The following is a 19,589-nucleotide window of genomic DNA, read 5'->3' on the forward strand; positions in this document are numbered from 1 at the left end:
GACTGAAAATGCTATTTCTCATATATTCCCATAGCAATATGTTTATTGATATGCCTCCAGATATTTTTTATCTGGTTATTCATATCTTGGTGCATGAGACTACATAGACATGCTAATGTTCTTTCTGACGTGTTTGTTGTGTGTAAAACCAAGGTTAACAGTTCTAAAATATACTATCTGCTCTTTAATCTCCATCTTATGTGTCAAGCAAGTAATAACACTTACCTTTTAGGGCGGAACAAGAGTTTTAACTGAGCCAAAATAGCACTTGATTAATTGTGGGGATTTTCTGTGCATCTTTTATTGTTATTACACTTCTGGGAAGACTTAAAGGTTTCTAGATTTTGAATCTGAATGTTTAATTCTAAGGCTTTTTTGGCTGAAGCAAACTGAGGCATTCAGAAATTCAACATCCATCATAAATATATTCCCAGCTCTGCCTTTGGTACAGGATTCTTGTCTCGTCTCCTCTGCGCTGTGTTTTCAGTAACCCTGAACATGTTTGAAGTGGATGAATATCTGCTTTATCTGGTGCCCTGAGTTTTTGTGCAAGGATGGAGCATTGCAACAGACATACGTATAAGTATCGCTGTGGAAACCACAGTGCACACAGCTTCTTTTTAGCCAGTTTCCTTAAAACACAGGAACAATCCAGCTCCTAAATATGTGGGGTTTGGTGGTGGACTCTTTTGCTTTGTTGTTGTTTGGAAATCATGGCAACAAGTAGTGTTTTAAGTGTTTCAAGGAAGGTAATGAGATACTTTTCTGGATCTTCGTGGTTAGCTGCTTCAAAGGTTGAAGGGGAATTATGGCAGAAGGCATATATTTAGTTGCTGTGAGCGGCAGTGGTGACTGGTGTCCTCAGCTGATCAAAGGTAAAAGGCAGCTTGTTTGCAGTGAACCAGAGAAGTGCTACGGAGATGAGCCATAAAGGCATTTCTTAGACGTGTTCCTTTTCCTAAATACTCTGTTCAGTGCTTTTCGGGAGCTGTTCTTATTCTGAAAACATGGAATGCTACTGTGCATCCTATTAGTAGTGCTATCAAAAATATCCAGTAGAATTTCTTCTCGTCCCTTGCCAGTTAAGCATAGTGCTTAGATTCAGGCTTCTCTGGGTGCACGATGTAAGGTGCTCACATCAGTAGTATCCAGAGCTCTTATGCTGTGTCAAACTTGACAAGACAAGGAAAACTGTCTATTTTCTTGATCTGCTGTTGCTGGCTTTTCTGTCTCCTTTTTATAACTCAGGGCTGGAAGGGCTCACTAACCTTGTCCCCACTGAGTCTTGTCTTCTCCAGGCTGATGAACAGTCCCAGCTCTCTCAGCCTCTCATTATATGAAAGATGCTCCAGTCCCTATATTGTCTTTGTGGCCCTCTGCTAGACTCCCTCCAGTAAGTCCATATCTTCCTTGTACTGGGGAGCCCAACACTGGACACAGCACTGCAGACATGGCCTCACCAAGGCAAAGTAAAGAGGAAGGATTACCTCCCTTGAACTTTTGGCAATGTTCTTCTAATGCAGCCCAGGATATTGTTGGCCTTCTTTGTCCTGGGGGTGCATTGCTGGCTCATGGCCAGCTTGGCATCCAGCAGGATCCCAAGCTCGTCTGTACAGCTGCTTTCCAGCTGGTGAGCTCCCAGCCTGTACTGGTGCCTGGGGTTATTCCTACCCAGACGCAGGACTTTGCATTTTCCTTTGTTGAACTTCATGAGATTCCCCTCATCCTAATTCTCCAGCCTATCCAAGTCCCCCTGAATGGCAGCACAATCCTCTACTACATCAGGCACTCCTCCCAGTTTTGCATTGCCTGCGAATTGCTGAGGGTGCACTCTGTCCCAGTGTCAAGGCCATTAATGAAGAGGTAACAACCACCAGGGCACACAGCTAGAGACTTGCCTCTAACTGGCCTTTGTGCCACTGATTGCTCCCCCTGGTAGCGGCTGTTCAGACAGTATTAAATCAATGTCACTGTGCACATACTTAGCCCATACTTTTTCAGCTTGTCTATAAGAATGTTGTAGGAGCCCATGCCAGAAATATTGAAGTCGAGGTACACAACATCCACTGCTCTCCCCACTGCACAGAGCAGGTCTAGTCACTACCTTGGTTACACGATTGCTGCTGAAGCCTGTGTTATCACTAGTGGATGTGCTGCAGTGACAGCATGAAACACCAAAAACCACTCATGGAAATAAACTCAGTTAAACTTCCGGAGTGCACAACTGTCCTCACTTAAAATGTGTTCCTTGTATTCCCCAGAAAATGCTTTTGTTCTTCTGGATGATGTCCAACTCTGGTATGCCTTGTTGAAAGCATGTGCCTTGATGACTGTGCCTTGGCCTATGTCTCAATGGGCAGAGACCCCAAGCAGCCACTGGGATCTGCAGTCTGTTCCAAAACAACCTCCTGTCCTCAGTCTTACATGTCAGTAAGAAGCAGTTTTATGCACATTCCTCTGAGTAGATTCAGTTGTGAGATTTTCATAAAAAGATTTTTCCCTAAAATCTTTTGGTTTAAAATCTTTTTTTTTTTCTTTTGCAAAATCTTTTGATGAGTGCCTGAACATAGGGAAAATACTGGTTTACATCAAACACCAAAAAGCCCCACAAAAGCAACTGACAAGTGTTGATGTGTAGTTAGAAACCCCTAGTTTGTGACTTGTCATTTTCCTAACAAAAGCTGAACATTTTCCTAAGCTGCTCCCTGCCACCTCCCTCCCACACACCTCCCCCCAAAAACCAAACCCGCACAACATTCACTCCTTTTTCCCTCTTTTTCCATCCAGCAGTGGAGCAGGAAAGGTCATTCTGATGCTTCCTCTGCTGTGAGTTTGCTGTGTGACCTCACGATAAGGAAATCTGGGGAGCAACCACCTGCCTGGTCCTGTTTTTCTGGAAGACTTCCAATATTTGGGGAACACAGGCTAATGCAATTATATTGTAGCTCCTGCAGTGAATTCTCTTCCTTCATTTTTCCATCCGTTAGCACCCTGTTCCTGATGCGAGCATGCTACCTAGCCAGGGGTACAGCAAAGCTAAGAAGCAATTGGTGTGCGTTGCCCTGACCTCGAGCTTCAACAGCTACTTGCTCCTAAACAGTAGTCTGCCTTGGCTGTTGCTCCAATAGCAAGCAGCATGAAGGCTCATGCAATCCTTCCAACAAAACTCTTGCCAACAACAACTGTTTTTACTGCTGAAGTGGCTGTCTTGCTCAGCTGAGTAGGAGGACCTTGTCGCTGTTCTCTCAGTAGTCAGCATTGCTATTTGCTCTGCTAGTTCACCCTGACCTGCCTGCTCCTGAATGATTAGCTTCTGGGAGCTAGAGATTCCTCTCCACAGCACCAAGCTTCCTGTGCTGTGAGTCTGGGAGAGCATTTGGAAAGAGGTATCATGACTATGCCTCCTGGTTTTTTACTTCTTACACAGCTGGGTGAAGATAAATTTTATGTTAGATGTTAGGGAACTGGAGGAAACATGTTCTACCTCTAGTACTGACAGGGTGTTAGCACTGTCCGGGCATGACCCTAGCTTTGCCCCCAAAACCCCCTAATAACCTGAGATCTTTTCTTTAAAGGGCAATGCCTGAACACGTCCTGGGACAGAAAAGTAACAACAGGGGCTCTAAACCTGCTTTTGCAGAAAGTTGCTGTGCCAGCATGGGGGAAACTGTGAATAGCAGGGTTAAGTAGAAATGTCTGTTGTTTATTCATCTTCAGATACAAGAGGAGCCCTTAAAATTGAGTATCTCTTTCTTTCCTTACAGTCTGCTCCACAGTTTGTCTCCCACCACAGATATTGCCTCTAATTGAAACACAATGCTACTCTCGCACTGGACCACCATCAGCACTTGAGAGGACTAAGGAGGCATCTTTAAGCAGATGTCCTCTGCTGGCCGTTCCTTTCCACCTCTGTGGTACCCCCCGCCGCCTTATAACAGTCTTATGGTAAATCAGACCACAAAGTTCTTATTTAGGGGTGGAGAGGAGGGGAGAAAAGATAGTGCAGTCTCTGAATTCATTAAAACTTTTTCACCCTATTAAGGGTTGGTAATTTTTTTTTCTTTGAGGAGGAGAACAATAGTTTAAAACTGGTATATTTAAAAACAAAAATCCTGTAAAAAGGCAAGCAATCTTTTCCTGCCGTCATGTTTTAACCCTGGCCAGCAACTAAGCCCCCCCAGCTGCTTGCTTGCTCCCCCCCCCCCCCCCCCCCGGTGGGATGGGGAGAGAATCAGAAGGGTAAAAGTGAGAAAATTCATGAGTTGAGATAAAGAGAGTTTAATAGGTAAAGCAAAAGATGCATGTATAAGCAAAGCAAAATAAGAAATTAATTTGTTAATTCCCATGGCAAGCAGGTGTTCAGCCATCTCCAGGAAAGCAGGGCTCCATCACACATAATGGTTGGCTGGGAAGTCAAATGCCATAACTCTGAACATCCCTCCCTTCCTTCTTCCCCAGCTCTTATTGCTGAGCATGACATCATATGGTATGGGATATCCCTTTGGTCAGTTGGGGTCAGCTGTCCCAGCTGTGTCTCCTCTCAACTTCTGATGCACCCCCAGCCTACTCATTGGTGGGGCAGGGTGAGAAACAAAAAAGGCCTTGGTGCTGTGTAAGCACTGCTCAACAATAACTAAAACATCACTGTGTTATCAACAGTGTTTTCAGCACAAATCGAAAACATAGCCCCATACCAGCTACTACAAAGAAAATTAACTCTACCCCAGCCTAAACCAGCACATTCTCCACCCCTTATTCTCTACCATTTATGTCATGCTCAGGTCACACACTATCTAATACATCCTCATTAACCACCACCCCTCTTCCCATCCTTTGATATATACACACACAGATGTCATTCCCTTAGCTTGTTGACCACCCCTCTGTAAAATGTCCATAAACGTCCATAAAATGGCCATTGAGTTCATTTAGTCCATGACTTTGGGCTCCATCTGTTATGGTGGTCAGTCAGGACAGGAGAGGTGATGTGTTGCATGGAGTTATTGGGCACCAAAGCCGGCTCAGGTCGGGTCACAGCTGCACTTGCTCTGCTTCTTGTAAGGCTTGTCCTCCATTGGTTTGGGTAGTTCCTGCTATAGTACTTCCTTAACATGCAACTCAAAACATTGATTAGAACAATTTAAAGGTAAATCCATTACAGTCTCCACCCCTGGTCTCTTTGGACCAGACCATAGGGTTTAACACTGTGATGAACTCTGTCCCATTACCCTGTTCTGGCTTGGACTTGTCCATGGACTGCAGTCCCTTGGGGTTGTACCTGCTCCAAGTGGAGGCTTATCTATGAGCCACAGCCTCTTCAGGGGTAAACCTGCTGTGGTGTGGACTTATCCACAACCACAGACACATCCAGGTTTTCCAGCATGGCCTCATGCACAGCCACTGATACTTCAAGATGTACCTGCTGCAGCATGGACTTATCCACAGCCACAGATGCTTCAAGGTGTACCTCCTCCAGCGTGGACTCATCCTTGGGCCACAGTCCCTTCAGAGGTATACCTGCTGTGGCATGGACATAACAGCCACAGATGCTTTGAGGTATACCTGCTCTGGCATGGACTTATGCACAGCCACGGACACTTCAGGGTGTGCTGCTCCCACGTGGACTCATCCACAGGTCACAGTCCCTTCAACTCAAGTTCACACCAGGGTTCCAGCCTGTCCATACAGCAGCACAGAAACAGCAGCGATGCCCTGGCCATCTGCCAGCCCAGGCACATGGTCGTTGCCGTTATCAAAATATTCCCAGGCACAGCAGTGCAAGATGATAAGCAGTACAGCAAGCAACAAAAGCAACCACTAATGAGCACTGGACTCTAATATACAGTAAGGCAAGCAAGCCTCATGGCAAACACAGAAGCCTGCCAATTAATACCTAAACAGCTCTGAGCTCAATCTAGCACATTGAAATCAAATCTGTTGTTATCATGTGGTGAACAGGCCAATAAGAAGAGTGTCCAGTGAGAGAAAGGAAGAAATGTTCTTAGTTGCTCCGGTAGTTGCCTAGGAGACTGGACTGAAACTCTGACTGTAGAAAGCTTAGGTTGCTTTATCCTCCCTCCTGCAGAAGGATTTGGGAGTAAATAGACCAAGGAGTAGGGGCAAGGCTGGTTACAGAACCCTGTGGACTCTGGTGTGTGAGTTTGATTTCTTTTATCCCTGATGGAGGGTAGAGAGACTGAGCCATTTGAATGGAAACTGCAACAAAGGATGTGAGATATTTTCCTCTCTCCTGGAGACCTGACCAATCTAGAGAAAAGACACGTAGCAAGTAGAGCTCAACAAGCACACGTCCTGAATACCACCGACACTGGTGGGCTGTTGCTAACCTACGGCATGACCTTGTTGGTATCTCTGAAATTTTCTTGCCCTGCAGTTTGTGAAGAGAGGAAAAGAAGATGAGTCTTCTCTGTGTACTTCCTTTGTCTGTAATATACTTAGTAAGAGCCAAGCAGATTCGCAGCTTTGCAGATGGTCTTAACACAAAATGAGACTGCTGGTGGAGAAGCTGTGTGTTTGCATGTAGGTTTGTATGTGTAGGTGCTCAACGCTTGCTTAGCTGCTGCAGAGATGAGATTTAGCTGAGTATAATCTGCGTGCGGTCAGGTGATGCGCACTGTGGAAATTCAGTTACTAGGATAGCTACAAATATCAACTAAAGTCAGTGTGGTTTTCTGCTTGCTGGCCTTTTGATAAAGCGGTTAGGTTACCACAAAGAATTAGCAGTAATTTTGTGAGCCTCTGAATTGTTTATTCCTCTAGCTCTTGTCTCTGAGTTCATTCGCATTGTGTGTCAGCTCTGCAGAGTTCAGATTCTGTTGCGACCAAACAGCCATATGTGACAACAGATGGATGGAATGGGCCTGTGTTTGTAAACGTGAAAGGAACAGTTTCATGGTGCTGTGCCAGCAGAATCATTGTCTGCATCCTGCAGGTGCCATTCTGCAGAAATGGCCCCAGGCAGTGATTTACACCAGTTTATCTGTTGCACCAGGAAAGGGTGACGGGCAGCAAAGTAGTGGTAGAAAAGCTGCACGGGGGAGTGCAGTGACACGGCATTTCCTTTTCTGTATAAAGCTAGGTAACTATTCTATATGTTAGTGTGCTGAGACTGAAAAGCTTAATTTTTTTATTACTGAAGTTTAGGTGAGGTTTGGCCCTGGCTCCTTCAGTAGCTGGTTCAGATGTGAAATAAGGCTCATAAAGCTTGAGATGTGGTCGGTCATGGGTAGAAGCAATGAACGAACAACAAAGATCAGGATCGTGTTCCGGCTTTGTGGAAGCTGTGGAGTTCCCTGTTCTCTACCCTCTCCTCTTCCCTGCACTTGTAATGCTATCTAACTGAGCCTTAGGTATTCTTTTGGCCTGGGGATCTGGGCAATTGCCCTATCTTATCAGTCTTAAACCTGGTCTGTGTGTGCAAGGCACTACAACAAAGCTAATAAATCTGGCTGAGATTCACTGATGCCTTCAGAACAGCTGAGATTTGTGGACACTTGTGCAGTCTTGCCCTTCTTAAAGAGTCCCCAAAGCCCAGAGGAGTTTAGTACCTTGCCTTCGGTGTTTTACCTTCTCTTTAACATATTAATGCCCCAATTCTAAGCCCAGCTTGCTGCCTGAGAGCTAGAGATCTGCAACTGATACACCCCAAAATTAAATGCTTGAATAGCTATGGCAAAAAAAGAAGAAGGAAAAATAAAAAGACTTAGTCTGGGATTGGAAGGGTTGTGAAGAGCATAGAAAGGCCTAAGAGCTCTGTAACCCGGGCACGTGAGATGCACAAACACAGGGTAGCATGCTTAGCAAAGATGCTCCTGCAGTACCTTCCCACTTCTGCCCTTAGGTAAGCTGACATCTCACAGGAATATCATTAACATCTCATTGCAGAGATTTAGGAAATTGAATGGCTGTAGCAAGTGGAAAAGGTCTCCAGACATATTATAGTTTGAAATAGAGTCTTCTGTACAGTAACAACAAGCCGTGGATTTCTGCTGAGCACGGAGGAGTGAGGCGGGTCTGAAATACCTGCATTTCCTTTGAAGTTTTGGCTGCATAGTAATATTCAGCTCTAGTCATGTCTATTCAGAATAGAAGTTAAGAAATAGTGAAGAGGCACAGCTATGTTTAGAGGCTTAGTAGTGGCAGTATGTCATCGAATGAAAGATTAAACTCAAGGGGTCCCTTGTGATAGGACCAGTAAGATGTTTTTAAAGATGTAATTTAAAGAAATTAATACTAGAGAGCTGTGTGTTCTGTGGGCTGCAGCTCTCTGGATTATGCAAAGAGGTAAATGAGTGTGAGGCTTAGATCTCAAGATTGTAAGAATTTCTGTGCTTCATGTAGCCATAACTACTCAAGCTCAAGCATTCTCTCTCTCTCCCTTTTTTCTAGCTGTTGGTGAAACACTTCAAAATTCTTATAGTGAAAATGAGAGTTGCTCAAATTTAGCTTCAGTCCTGTGTGATTATCCCGAGAAGGTTGCTGCTCATTAGTATGCAAGAAAATTTCTTCTGATTTATTTTATCCTATAAGACATGATACTTAAATACTAGAATACAATGTATTTGAAATGGAGTGACCTCATTTTATACAACATGAATTTCCTATTGCATATATGTTAGATGTGGTTTTATAAAAAAAAAATTGATGCTTGCATGAGTAGTAAGAGCATCTATAGTTGCACTAGAGAGATGATGGAAGACAGAGCTGACAAGGCTCAGGTAGGATCTGCCCTGCATGCCATGTTTCTGCACAGTTACACCAGCTGCATTGCAGGTATTTGCTTCTTTCTCCTGAACGCTTTGGTACTGGTAAGTCCCTGCTGCATGTCACATTGCTGACTGAGGCATACTGGGAGTTTCTTTCATCTCTGCTCAGGTGCTGAGTTAGAATTAGGCCCAGACAGCTCTGCAGATGGAAGATTCCTTGGCTTATACTGGCTTCTCATTGTTCTAGGAAACAAGACACCAATACTGTAAGTGCGAGGACAAGGCTGTTTGGGAATGCAATTTGGGGCTCTAGGAATGTAAGAACAGAATTCCTCCCCTTTATTTGGTAGAGAAACAAAAGAATGTAAGGCTTTATATCTGTGATCTCACATGAGCATGACCAGAGCTGGCCGTGCTCCAGGCGGCACCAAACAGAGAGCTGCCAACAGCCCCGGCAAAGCGTGGAGCTCAAGTGACTTGAACACAGTCGTTAGTTCTGCCTCTGTGGTGTTTGTACTGTAATTCTGGGCAGCAATTGCACCTTGTGACAGAGAGGCTAGCTCAGATAGAGTAATCGGCCAAGCTGCCAGACTGCCGCCAGAACTCCTGAGCAGTTACAACGGCAGACCTGTTCTGCTCTCATGCAATACTTCCTGCATTTCTACATTGGCCCTGCCTTCCCTGGCTTCCTTTGAGTAGGACAAAATGCACCAAAAGTCTGGCTCCAAGCTCAGAAAGATATTTTGCTGCCTCTTTAATCTTCATAGCCTGGCAATCTTTGTTCGTATCCCTCAACTGGGTGGAAAAAACTAACCATTCCCTTTGTAATTTTGCTTCTGAAAGAAGTATGGCAGCAGGAAGGTCTCTAACACTCATGTATGGACTCCCTCCCCCTCTGCCCCAGCTGTGGTGTTATAGACCTCGGACAAACCTCCATGAACATGTGCTGAACTGGTGTGTTCATGACAGACTGAGGTGACCACACATGACATGAATTAGTATCAGAAGCCCTTCCAAACTTCCCCAGGACTGGCCAAAGGGGTTTGTGTGTATCATGTCCCATACATACCTGCTATCACAGAAGGTGCAGAGATGAAGTACAGCAAGCAGGAAGAGGAGGCCCAGGAGACTAGCAAGGCTGATGACACAGTGGAGAAGCCATGTACTATCTAGAGAAACAGTTGTTCTTCTAGGTATCTCGCAGACTGTTTACCCTGTGCCTCTAGATGGCATCTTCTAGACAATGCTCTCTTTGTGCTGTACTTTGGAGGATGAGCTAAGTTAGCTGGAATACAGTGCCGGGCACAGAACTAGGACTAAACAACATCCCCCTGTGCCCTTGATGGAGGAACCTTGTCTTTTGCTGTATGGGCACTAATTAGATCCTCCTCCTCACCACTTGCCATAGTCCAGCTGCAGGCCTTGCACATGCATCCCATCAAATTTCAGCTCTGATTCTCTTCCAGCTGAGTACTTTGGTGAAGTACATACGGTTGCACACAACTTCCCAGTTATGTTTTCAACTTCACCACCTAAAGCCTTCACCTACCAGCCACTCTTTGGAAGCTATAAGTTGGCTTTCAGTCTTCCTGTCACAATATACCTGTAATCCCACAACGAGCAAGACGTAATGGTACCACTGGATTACAATACATAGATCTGAGTGATCATACAATTGACATCTTTGTGTGTCATGAACTTCTGAATAATCCTGCCTTTCCATTCCCCCCTGTTGTTGGAATGGAAGACCACTACATCCATCACCTTTCCTAGAATTTCACAAAGGGCTTTACAGTTCTGACAGCACTTTCGTTTATCCTTCCCCCTCCTGACAAATTTCCCACTGGAAACTTCAGCTCAGCTGCACAGTTCCTGCTGCAATCCTGCCAATGCTACTGATGTTTGTCTTAGTACATGAACAGAGGGCTGAATGGGGTTTTGAACACCGAACACACAAAGGGAAGCGTACCTGGGGGATGACAGGCTATGGTCATGCTCTGGTTCCCAGCTGGGTGGGACACAATGCAGGTTGTATTAGTCACGTTGTTGCTGTATGCTGTGAACGTGCTGAGAACAGTCACTGTCCCGTTGTCATGGCCTTCTTCCTTGGGGGTGGAGTTGCTCTCTAGGACCCACAAGATCTGGGCAGCCGGCTTCCCTGCCGTTGCCTTGCACACGGGGTTCCCGTGGTCATCACAGTACATGGTCAGCCTTGGGGGCACTGCAAAGCATCAGGAAGGGGAGGTGCATGGAGTTAGTTGGCCACCGTTGGGATAGGATGTTTTTGTTCTCTACCCAGAATGAACACAGTGAAAAGAGGAGAGTGAGGTTGGAGGTGCCGTCCCGTTACAGCGGCATGGGCGAGAGGCACAAGAGACAAAGATTGTGCCTCTTTTTTCCTTTTGGACAACTCTCCCCCATTCAGGTGAGTTACCACAGCCGTGTACCATTAGAGGAGGTTTCCCTGGAGATGGCAGTAGGGAATTATCCCAAATACAGGGCTGAATTAGACTTTTGTCCTAAGCAACCATCACACACATGGTTTAAAATGTATTGGAATGCCAGCGTAAGAGGAAATGGGTCCATTCCTACTGTCTGGATAAGAACATCCCATATTTGATAGAGTATCTCAGCACTTGGAAGTGTTACTCTCACATGCTTTAGTTCTCTTAAATTAGGGTATTAATGATTGATTCTACAGGATAACCGGAAGCATATGCAGAATCCTCTGTTGGTATATTGGAAATTGCTTCACACCTGTTGTTTCTAACTAGACAGTGGAAAAGGGGGCAGCAGAAGGGAGAAGAGTTTTGGGAAATAAGGAGAAGGGAGAAGGGAGAAATGGAGCTACTATCAATGAAATGCATGACAGTTTATCCCAGCAAGAAAGCTCCTCTTCTTTCTGCATACTTCCTCCGGTGCATGGGGTGAGGAGCTTTGTATGTCCAAGCCCACATGTGGTCCTTTGGAGAGCTGTAAAATGAGGAAGGAGTCCCTTACCTAGCACGGTCAGGTCGTACGTCTTGTGGAAATTCCCTTCTGTTGCTACTACTTCGCAGGCGTAGTTTCCCTCATGGTCTATTCCTACTAGCCATATCTCAAGGGCAGGGTCCCGATCTGGTCTGAATTTCCAGTTGATGCTGTCACTGCAGTTTGTTCTGTCTGTCTTGTTCTGATCAGCCCTGTAGCCCAAGGTGCAGAGGCCTCCAACCTTGGGGCTTATTTTCCATGTTACCGTAGTTATATTTGATTTGGGAGGGCAGGTGAGCACACAGCTGTTACCTACTGTCGCTGACACTCTGTTGTTCCCTGAAGGAGAGAAAGAAGAAGGATATGTCAGAAGGTGCCCAGGGATGTCACTCATAGCCTTGGAGTTCTGGTCTGTGCTTCACAGAGAAATGTCTGCACTGTTACATGCCAGCGTGAAGCCCTGTCTGTGGCAGCCCAAGAGCTGTGTCTCTCTTCTTAGGTGGGAACAGATCTCCAGATTCGTGGATGCATTTGCATACATTGGTCCTTGTTTTCACTCCCTCCCTCTGTGAGGTCCTCTCCCTAGGACACTGGATAAATAGCATGACTGGGAAGCAGAGTCTGAATGAGCTGCAGAGCCCATCTGTATGGGGAGATCTCTCAGGTTGCTTTTCCCTCAGTATCACTGCCCAGTACAGCAGAAAAATGAATGTTTGCAGACATTCGCCCCACTTTTGTGCTGGATATAAGCAGCCCTCCTAATCAGGTGGCAATTTCTGCCCTGCCACTCCAAAGCTTAGATGAACCAATTTCCCTGATTATAGTGGTGGCAGATGAAATAGTAGAGTACGACATTTATCTGGAAAGAAAACACATTCCTGTTTGCTGTTAGATGCAGAGATCCCTGGTAGATTCAAGATCACTACCTTGTGACCTGCCTCACCTGTCCTAACAAAAACAAACAAGAAAAACAAACAACAATTTGCATAATTAATGTAGAGTAGGGAAGAGAAGGATTATAGCTGCATTTTCAGATCCTGCATTTTTGGAATTAGCTTTTCTAAGTGTTTAACTGAGTTTGGAAAGGGGAAAGAACCTTCCCATTAAGTCTTATTAAAACTTCCAACTGAATCGAGTGTCGTAAAATCCCAGTATACTTTATATGTCAGGACAAGTCACTGACACCTGAGAGTACGGCTTGATGGGGTGCTCAGACTGATTAGAAAACCTCCCATCAAACATGTTTAATAAATCTGTTAATTATCACAAAAAGTATCATACTCCAAGAAAATCATTACCAGTTTTCATCAAGTCATTGAAAAGCCCAAGTTCAACATCTTATTGGTTGACAACGGAAAAGATACAGTTGCAGCTAGTAATGTTCTGATTTGCAGGTTATTAGTTTTCCATCAAAAAGTCCTTTCAGCAATTTGTAAAGATCCCTTCCCCTAGATTTTTTTCTGTCCCAAAGAAGAACCGAGTAAACGTCACTCTGATACATTGTCTTTTCCTTCTCTGCCCTTAACAAAGAGTTGGTACTCAGAAGTACCTGTAGCTCCTGTGACTGCAGTGATGTTGAGCAGAACGATGGTGTACATGGTCTTCCTGACAACTTTCAAAGTAGCTCTTGCATTTGTGGGTGATGTGGGTTTCTTGCACCATCCAGCTTGCTGTGAGCTCCGTGTCATCCCCTGCCAGTGATCCTCAGCAGCCAGAGTCACTGCTCTTTCTGTGCTCCTGGGAGCCCTGCAGTGCAGCTACAAAGAGGTCGTTGTTCTTCTTCTAGCACCTGTTCTCCTAGCACAAAGCTTCCTGTGCTGAGAATTGGTGAACAGAGAGGAAATGGTATTGGTATTTGGTTTCTGACCATTGGCCTTCTGCATAGTGTTACCGTGGGAAGACAAACTCTGCGGCAGAACTTGCACAAAGTCTAAGCAGTGTGATTTTTCATGTCTGGTTCTGATCTTGCAATAAGAATTTTATCATTGGGAATTGGGGGAAGGATATTCTTAGTTTACCACTTAAAGGATGCTCAACATATTCAAAAAAATCTCTTAAAATTCCTCTTCCTCCCCACTCTATCCTTCCCCACATAACTAACAGCCTAAGACCTTTTCTCTAAAAGGCACTGGCAATCACTTCTCCCCTACAGGGAGGGAAGGTAGATAGGTACATTGTACATTTATGTTACAGCTCTGTTTCTCTGATAATAGTACATCTACAGACAGTTAGGCGAAGGTGGCTTTTTTTTTTTGCACCACTTTTTTGTTTGTTTTTTAAACTCTTCTGGTACTATATGCCCCCCATATATACACAAGTGAAGACTGAAGGTTGTTCCAGTGGTGAGCTGCAGGATTTTGTTTAGAAACAGAAGAGTCCCTTAATTTTTACAAGGTCCTTAAAGACCTTTCCCCAAGCTACTACTGTCCGTCTTCTCATGTGATTAAGACTGCTGTCTTATACCAGCAAAGACAGCTTCCCTAGATATAAGATGAACCTCCCTGGAAATTAATGCACTGAATTTAATTTTATCAGAAAAATGTTAGCCTCCCCAAACTTTGAAGCCACCAAGCTGAAATGAATTGGTGACTATTTGCCTGTTCTAAGAACAGAACTCTCCCCCCACAACTACTGTCACAGCAGATTTATGTGTTTCCATGGCTGTGCCAAAAGGTGCCTGGAAGGGCTTCAGTTCTGTGGTCAAATAGATGCAAGGCATCCACAAATGGAGGGAATCACTGGTCCGCAGGCAACCGTGTCTCTTCCTCCTCCTGCCAAATAGTGGGTGCCATTTAACTGAGAAGAGGCATAGCACCCATTAGTGACTCAAAGGAAAAGCTGGGTAAGTTCAAAAAGAAAGTCAGGCAACCTGTGTTCACAGTTCGTATATTCAGAAAAGCCAACGGCAGCAATATAATGAATCTTCATCTCTGCTGGCTGTTGTTGCTGCAATTACACTTTCTGAAAGTCACTTTGTCAAACAATTTCAGACAGCTAGCTGCACCTTGGTCAATGCAGCTTCTGCTTCAGTGCTGTGTGGCTTGGCAGTTCAGTGCAACAACCATTTCTCATGTTTAGAGGCAGGTCCAAGATGCAAAGATCACATTTAGATCCCTGGAGCACGAGACATACCATAGTTTCAGCCATAGAATCTGTGGGTGACGTAGCTCAGCACTAAATGGCAGACGCAGCAAGAAATAATGGTCCAAGTAATGAAAATCAGAAGCTTTCAGGGTCCTAATTACTTGGGGTTTAATTGGCAGCAATGCAGCCAGGCACCTGGAAGAATCTAGGGTCATTTTAGAAACTAAGACAGGAAAACTCCTGATAAATGGAAAGGGATAATTCCCTACAGCATGTGATGCAACCTAGTCCAGTTATCTTTGGGGTGAGGCCTCATGTTTTGGGTTTGGTTTTTTTTTTTTGCTAAAGATTCCGCTTGCTCTCTGATAGTGAAATGATGTCTGAAAATCATGTTTGTATTTCTTTACTTAGCCTTTTGGGGTTTGAGTCTTTGGGTTATGGTCTGGCCACAGCATAGCAACTTACTGCAGGACTATGAAGAGTGGAAAGGCTGTATATGGGCGATTTGGCAGGGGGACGGTTGATGGGTGTTTTTATTTTTGGAAGCTCAAACTCTCAGTCTGATACTAGAGCTGGATCTGGACAGCATGGTGATATTGTGGCAAGAGCACCGCTGTTGTGCCCCAGGCAGCTGATCCAAACAGCTGAGCTGTTGGACCTGGATGTTCTGCGTCAACCTCCAGCACAGCCCTGGAGCTGTTTTTAAGTGTCCTTCAGTGTTAGATTTTTTCCTCCTCAGCTCAGAAGACTTCTGTGTTTTGAGACCCTGTTTTACTTGAAGCGGTAGAGTGCCATGAACGACTGCATGATATCCTGTTTCCTTTGTGTCATTTCTCACTTGCTACCTGCCTTTTTTTTAGCCATTCTGCAAGAGCCCTTGTAAAAGGCTCTGTATGTACATCATACCTCTAGCAGAGGGCCTTATCCTCCCCTCCCCCTTCCCCCCCAGTTACCGATGTACCAGACGCTGGTTTTAGCTACCCTCGTGGGTGTTTCAGAGCATGCTGCTAAGTAATTGCTCAATGGTTATTTATGGCTCAGCCCCCGGGAGAGCACGGCTTTGCAAACGTTGGCTTCATGCTGCTGCTGCTGTGCAGTCCCTGTGTGAGGGCTTTTGTCAGGGTCCAGGCTCCAGCTGCGCTTTCCTCTCCATCTCGTGGTCAAAGCAAGCAACAACGCTCACCCCCCCACCACCTTTTTTTTTTTTCTTTTCCCAATGATCACCTGTATCCCGTTCAAAAGAAAGCACTTCATTTTATTTTTAGGGATGTTCTTTGTTGCTTTCTAGTATTGATGTGGTAAGTTTTGGTTAACTTCTAAATGGAGCAGTTTTAATTCTTGAACTAGGGCATTTCCTTTTGGGAGTGGAGAGAAAGGCATTTGCTGACGCTATTGCTGGATTTATAAATGATCACACAAATACTTTGCCTGCATCAGAAATACTTTTGGGCCAGATCATTAGAGAATATTGTAATCTGAGCAAACATGTTGTAGATCTGCAAGGACAGAATGAGACCATCCCCACCAGCTCTTACAACATAAAACTCAGAACTGTGGGCTACGTGAGCCACCAGTACCCCTGAATTATGTCGCATGACAGCCTTTGGATGCTATGCCCACAAAAACTAAGGTATGCTAAAAGGGGGCAATCTCAAACTGGTGAGTTAATAAGATTACATTTCTTGATGATTATTATAAACAAAACAAAGATAATTTGTGGGATCTCAGCCATGCAACACTAGGTTCTTGCAGAAGCTGGTACTTTGCTTGGAAATTTTTAGCACGATTGATATAGTTTGAGGCTTTTTTTTCAAGCCACTGAACTGTTTTAGCACAGATATGAATTGTATGAAGGCAGGAGCTCTGCTGATAAACCTGGTTAAGGATGTGGAGTACACAAGTGTCCTCACATAGCTTTGTCTGATATTCTGAATGTCTCTGCAATAAAATCACTGTATGACATGAGGCACAGCAAGACTGGGAGGAAACACATGACATTGTCCTCCTTCTTCACCAATTCCTTTATTTCAAGATTTACCTGCTGCTACCATGGTCCTGGTCATGGCCATAGCAACCGGCATTAAGGAAACAAAAGTTTATCTCAAATCAGTTCTTGATTATGTGGTTCTCCATCCCACCTGGACCGATCACGGGGAGCCTTTCCATTTGTCAGCATGTTCACCAGTGTTATTGGCACTACTATTTTTTCAGCCCAGATTCAAGGGGTTTCTAACAGATTCAACACCCTTAAGACACAGAATTTCCTCCTCTTCTGCGTATTCACAGCACTGATTCTTGTGCTAATGACCAAGGCCAACTCTGAGAAAATGGATGGAGTGTCTTCTGCTCTTTGCCTCTCCTCAAAGGCCGAAGTCAAAACCAAACTCTGCAGCAGAGGTCAGACCAGGTACGAATGGAAGAGATTCATCAAATTTGAGATGAATATCAAAACGAGAATTTCAGTTCTGTGGAGCCAGTGGAAACTACTCTTCAGCTAGGACTAGAAGTGTTTGCTGTCACATGAACAATGATGCCTCTCTCTTCCATTACTTTACTCAAGAACTTTTCAAAAACTTTCCCACTAATTAGTATTATTTTTTTTTACTTTGAAATTTTTTTTTGTCTTTGAATGTCCAGCCCTTAAGAGGTTTCTGGCTTTGAATTCCTTCTGGAGGAAAGAGACACTTCTCCCCGCCCCCCGCTAAATAGAATAGTTTGCATAGAGGAAAATGCAGAGCTGCTTTGTGCTTTATACACGTAATTCTGCCTTTAAAACTGTCTATCCTACTAACTTTAGTTCCTAAACCACCTTCCAAGTGGAACGAACATAGGCTGTATTTTAGGAGAGAGCACAGATTTGGACACAGTCAGTAGTGCTGTGTCACAAAAAAGCAGAAAGGTTGGTGCATGTGCTCTGTCCTTTCTGGCATGCTTCCTGGTGACAATATTTGGTCTCAGTTCCTCTTCCTGGAAATGAAGCTCAAAAGCCCAGTTGGCTTTGGCTCATGGGACCCAAACTCACTGCCCCAAATGCACAAGGAGCTCTTACTGCTCTCCCAGAATTCCACCTCCAGCTGGTCTTGCAGCTACTCTTCTTTGAGAGGTATCTGAAATGAATGATGGTTTGGCCTGTTGCACGATGCTGTGAAAGACAAGATCTGACCAGACAAGACAACTGATGTCACTACTTCCTACTAGCTCCACACCATTCTTTGGGATTTAGGCCAGTGTCAATGGTTGTAGATCCCTCTTTCATACTCCAGAGGAATGACTGTCAGAGTTTTTAATGTGGACCAAATTACTTTTGTAGTCATTCCCTAATATCTGAGCTACATAACCTGCAACCAGAAAGAGACATCTGCTGCCACAGACATGAGCCATAGGCAATTTTAGTCCAAATGCCTAATGTTTGGCAATAAAATGTGGAATAGAAAGTAGAGTCTTTCAGGGGAGATACAAGGCAGTCTTAAATGCTGGTATTTCACCAGCTCTGTCCACAGTAACCTGCCTCGTCCAGTCTCCATATGGTCTGTCCACAGAGAACCTAGATTGCAGTTTAGTCCAGGAAAAAAAACCAAACCACCTTCCACTGAAATGCACAGGTCTGATCTCCAGGTTTTAGATGTGGGTCTACTGGATGCTCCTGTTGATCCAGCCCTTTGCTAAAATCAGAAGTATTCAGAAGGTTCTGTGCCATTTTAATTTGTTCCTGTTGCCTGTGTAGGCACATTAAAAAGGGAGACTTAATTAATGGTTAGGGCACTAGCCTGTGAGCTGGGCACCTCTGTTCACATCATCACACCTGCAGATATACTGTTAAACAGGCCAGTTGGTTTCTCTGCCACCTTCCCTCCTGTCTCTGGCCGGCTGTTCTGGGAGCAATGTGCTGGAGAACATGTGCTTGGTAAGGGTAACTAATGTAATTGCGAGCAGGCAAGTCTGCTGCCAGCAGCAGTGAGCTGCAAGGGATGCCGAGGTGAAAATACCTAAGAGCATTTGCTCTGTTTTGCGTGTCACGGTTTGGCATAAAAATGTGGAAACCGGCCAACTGGAGTGGTTACAAGCATAACCTCTGGCCAGTGTGGTTTTTCTGTTGCTAGATTCACCACAGAGTTCAATGAAATTAGGTTGCTGCATTACCACATAATAAAAAAAAAATTAGCAGTGTTCCTGAAGTAGTTCTTGAACGGTTTATTGTTCTGCTTTATTTCTCTGCAGGTACCTGTGGTTATTTGCACCTCTGGGGGTGACAGGAGAGGGGCCTGCTCTGTACATTTCAAACTGGTTTGGAACCAAATAAAGGTCATTTGTAGATTTATTTGGGAGCACTCTTCTAAGTATGCACCTAGCAGCCAGTGATTGTGGTCTGTCTTGAGCTATGTGCATTTGAGCTCTGTCTTGCTGTGAGCCAAAGCAGATTTTCAGAGGACTTAATTTGCAGGACTAAGGTAGAATGCAGGTTTTTTTCCCCTAGGTTTACACCATTAGCCTAACTCTCACCAGTAACTGCTTTCACTGATCATAAATTTGAGAAAAACTTATGGATTTCAGTAGAAGCTTGTCTTATTACAAAAGATTTGAAGGTATCTCTGAGAAATGTGTAGGTTGCTGGCTGGCCTTTTCTTAGGGGATAGAAGTTCCCTCCCCATAGCTTTGTAACTGAGCTCAAGACAGGGAAAGTAGGATATAGCCTGTGTTATCTTCTAACGGTCCTTCCTGGCCTTAAATCTATTCATCGTAATGATTAAACCGACCAGGCTTACAGACCTTTAAAGAGAGGACTGTGACTGCAGAAGAAAAATGGGTCCC

General features: G+C 44.6%; 1 protein-coding gene across 1 annotated transcript; it reads right to left on the minus strand.

Annotated features, from left to right (window-relative positions):
• Positions 1–5,780: 5,780 nt before the first annotated feature.
• Positions 5,781–13,628, minus strand: LOC128145023 (cell surface glycoprotein CD200 receptor 1-B-like). Its single transcript, XM_052794595.1, has 4 exons — positions 13,246–13,628; positions 11,727–12,035; positions 10,696–10,947; positions 5,781–9,895 (listed from the first exon to the last, which is right to left on the minus strand). The coding sequence occupies exons 1-4, from the start codon at positions 13,382–13,384 to the stop codon at positions 9,687–9,689; spliced, it is 909 nt and encodes a 302-aa protein (XP_052650555.1). The 5' UTR covers positions 13,385–13,628; the 3' UTR covers positions 5,781–9,686.
• Between the last annotated feature and the right edge of the window lie 5,961 nt (positions 13,629–19,589).

The sequence above is a fragment of the Harpia harpyja genome, chromosome 8, assembly GCF_026419915.1.
Source record: "Harpia harpyja isolate bHarHar1 chromosome 8, bHarHar1 primary haplotype, whole genome shotgun sequence".
Classification (NCBI taxonomy): domain Eukaryota; kingdom Metazoa; phylum Chordata; class Aves; order Accipitriformes; family Accipitridae; genus Harpia; species Harpia harpyja.

Bases quoted from the DNA above. Each gene is read 5' to 3' on its own strand.
- LOC128145023 (XM_052794595.1), bottom strand. From the start codon at position 13,384: ATGACACGGAGCTCACAGCAAGCTGGATGGTGCAAGAAACCCACATCA. The intron at 12,036-13,245 runs GTACTTCTGAGT...TCTCTCCTTCAG, and splicing joins TGCAGTCACAGGAGCTACAG to GGAACAACAGAGTGTCAGCG. The intron at 10,948-11,726 runs GTAAGGGACTCC...GATGCTTTGCAG, and splicing joins GTACGACCTGACCGTGCTAG to TGCCCCCAAGGCTGACCATG.